Raw genomic sequence first — 3,283 nt, 5'->3', positions numbered from 1 at the left:
CATCATCATCACCATCATCATCACCATCATCATCATCGTTGTTACATCATCATCGTTGTTACATCATCATCATCATCATCATCATCATCATCATCATCATCATCATCATCATCATCATCATCATCATCATCATCATCATCATCATGGTCTTCATTGTCATAACACCATCATCATAGTCATCATCGTCGTCGTCATCATCATCGTCATAATAATTTCCCCCCCAGCCAAACTCAACTAACTAATTTCTCCTCGTGAGTTAACTTGTCGAGTTCGTTGTTGATGTTGTTGATGTCGTCGTCCAAGCTGCAGGCCACCAGCTTCTGCTTCTCCAGTCTGGACTTCCTGATTCTGGCGGGAATGTGTAAAAATTATTTCTTATTGTTCTCATTGTTATTTATATTATTCCACCTCTTCTTCTTCTTCTTCTTCTTCTTATTATTATTATTATTGTTGTTGTTGTTATTGTTACATCTATAATAACTAGTTTTAATATTATTAATATTAATATTAACCTTATCATCATTATTATTATTAATAACAATAATAATAATAACTATAATAATAATATACATATATATATATATAGTATAATGTCATGAAGTAATCTCAGAAGTAGATCAGTCCTAAATAATTCATTTAATCCGCATTATTTAATAACAATAATAATAATAATTAAAACAGATCTTTTATTTTTCATCAAATGCGTAAAGTCAATAATTAATTAATTAATTAATAGAGAAAAAGTCATGATTAAAATAAAATTAAATTAAAATAAAACTTAAATAAAATCATAATCATCATAGTTAGTCAATAATAATAATAATTATAATAATAATAAATTTTCAGTAATTAAAATAATAATAATGAGCTCACCTCCAGACTCTCCATATTACGAAGAGAAGAGCCAGAAGTATGGTTATAGCGAATATTAGTCCGACCACGGATAGCAGCAGAGTTAACTGGGCACTGCGGTCAAAATCTTTTTCGTGGTTTATATAATTTTTTAAAGATTTAATTATAATTAATAATTATAAATGATAATAATGATAATTATTATTATTGTTGTTAACAGCATTTATGATTATTATTGTTGTTATCATTATTATTATTAATATATACTACTACTACTACTTTTACTACTACTACTACTACTACTACTACTACTACTACTACTACTACTACTACTACTACTACTACTACTACTACTACTACTACTACTACTACTACTACTAATAGTAATAATAACAATAATAAAAATAATAATGATAATAATAAAAATAATAACAACTTACGCTTGGCATAGTACCATGTGAATTCGCAGTTATCTCCAAAGAAGCCACCATTGCATCTGTGGGAATCGTTGGGTTGAATTTTAATTTTATTGAGTTTAATTTTAATTAAATTAATTCTCATTAAATTATAATTTTTTACTTTACTATTTCATAATTGATTCATTCATTCGTTCATTCGTTCTATTTATTTATTTTGAATTATAATTTTAATAATTAAATATTATTGCCATTACCGGCACTATTAATACAATCATCATCATCATCTTAGTCGTCATCGTCATCATTATCATTATCGTTATTATCGTCTATGACATCACCATCATCATCACCACCACCACAATCATCATCATTATCACCGTCATCATCATCATCACCTTCATCAGCATCGTCATCATCAGCGCCGAAACCGCCATCATTATCAAAACTTACTGGCACGTTCTGATTGGACCGTTAGAGTCGTTGCTGTAGTAGTAGCAGATCCCATTCATACCGCAAAATTTGTAGTGCTCTACTCCGCATTTGTACAGAGTCACAGAATTATCTAAATGATCAGCATAATTATCTATAATAATTATAAATATTATTTAATTAAAACTATAAATATCATTTAATTATAATTACAAATGTTATTTAATTATAATTATAAATATTATTTAATTAAAAATATTATTTAATTATAACTAAGAATATCATTTAATTATAATTATAAATATTATTTAATGATAATTATAACTATGAATATCATTTAATTATAATTATAAATATTATTTAATGATAATTATAAATAATATTTAATTATAAATATTATTTAATTATAACTATGAATATCATTTAATTATAATTATAAATATTATTTAATGATAATTATAACTATGAATATCATTTAATTATAATTATAAATATTATTTAATGATAATTATAAATAATATTTAATTATAAATATTATTTAATTATAACTATGAATATCATTTAATTATAATTATAAATATTATTTAATGATAATTATAACTATGAATATCATTTAATTATAATTATAAATATTATTTAATGATAATTATAAATAATATATAATTATAATTATTATTTAATTATAACTATGAATATCATTTAATTATAATTATTAATATTATTTAATTATAATTATAATTCCATGTTACCGCCGCCCATATCATACATTAAAACTATCGTCATTTTATTATTATTATTATTATTTCATTATTATTATTATTATTATAATTATTTTAAACTATCATTACTATCTTCATCAACATCGTTGTCTTCGCCATCGTCAATAATTTGGATCCATAAAGTAGTTAATAAATTAATCTCCTTTAATTTTAATCTCCATTAAAATTTATAAAGTAGTTAATAAATTGATCTGCTTTAATTATAATCTCCTTAAAATTCATAAAGTACTTAATAAATTAGCTACTTTATGCATTTTAAAAAATAATAAATTAACTACTTTATGGATTTTAAGGAAATTGAAATTGATTAAATTTTTTTTTTTTATCATTTTCAAGTTTTGAAGGTCGATAAAATTAGAGGGTAGGTTATTAACTTCTGACACCAGGTTCCATGACATGAACAGCTCGGAGGTGTTTTTCCATCAGGAAATCTTCTGTGGAAGAACAGCGTGTGTGTGTGTGTGTGTTTGTGTGTGTGTTTGTTTGTGTGTGTGTTGTGTGTGTGGTGTTTGTGTGTGGCGTGTTTGTTTGCGTGTGTGTGTGTGGCGTGTTTGTTTGCATGAGTGTTGTGTGTGTGTGTTTGTTTGTGTGTGTGGCGTGTGTATGTATGTGTGTGTGGCATGTGTATGTATGTGTGTGTGTGTGTGTGGCGTGTGTGTGTGTGTGGCGTGTGTATGTATGTGTGTGTGTGTGTGTGTGTTTAAGAAGAAAACTCACCTTCTTCTGGTGTGAAGGTTTTGAGTTGTACTGTGGTTTCATCTTCATATGCTTGGACATTTTTTAGTGGGTTATATGAATGAAAAT

At 25.6% G+C, this 3,283-nt stretch overlaps 1 protein-coding gene across 1 annotated transcript in view; it reads right to left on the bottom strand.

Annotated features, from left to right (window-relative positions):
* The window catches only part of HELRODRAFT_183201 (hypothetical protein), a gene marked incomplete at both ends in the record, with an annotated part of 4,248 nt that extends 992 nt beyond the window's left edge, over window positions 1-3,256 (bottom strand). The window contains 6 exons of the mRNA XM_009012235.1: window positions 236-348; window positions 874-979; window positions 1,293-1,348; window positions 1,722-1,854; window positions 2,854-2,913; window positions 3,193-3,256. Coding sequence (XP_009010483.1) covers window positions 236-348; window positions 874-979; window positions 1,293-1,348; window positions 1,722-1,854; window positions 2,854-2,913; window positions 3,193-3,256 — 532 coding nt within the window. The remainder of the gene's footprint in view (window positions 1-235; window positions 349-873; window positions 980-1,292; window positions 1,349-1,721; window positions 1,855-2,853; window positions 2,914-3,192) is intronic.
* Between the last annotated feature and the right edge of the window lie 27 nt (window positions 3,257-3,283).

This window comes from Helobdella robusta, assembly GCF_000326865.2.
Source record: "Helobdella robusta unplaced genomic scaffold HELROscaffold_101, whole genome shotgun sequence".
Taxonomy (NCBI): domain Eukaryota; kingdom Metazoa; phylum Annelida; class Clitellata; order Rhynchobdellida; family Glossiphoniidae; genus Helobdella; species Helobdella robusta.
This window is presented reverse-complemented; position numbering and strand designations above follow the sequence as displayed.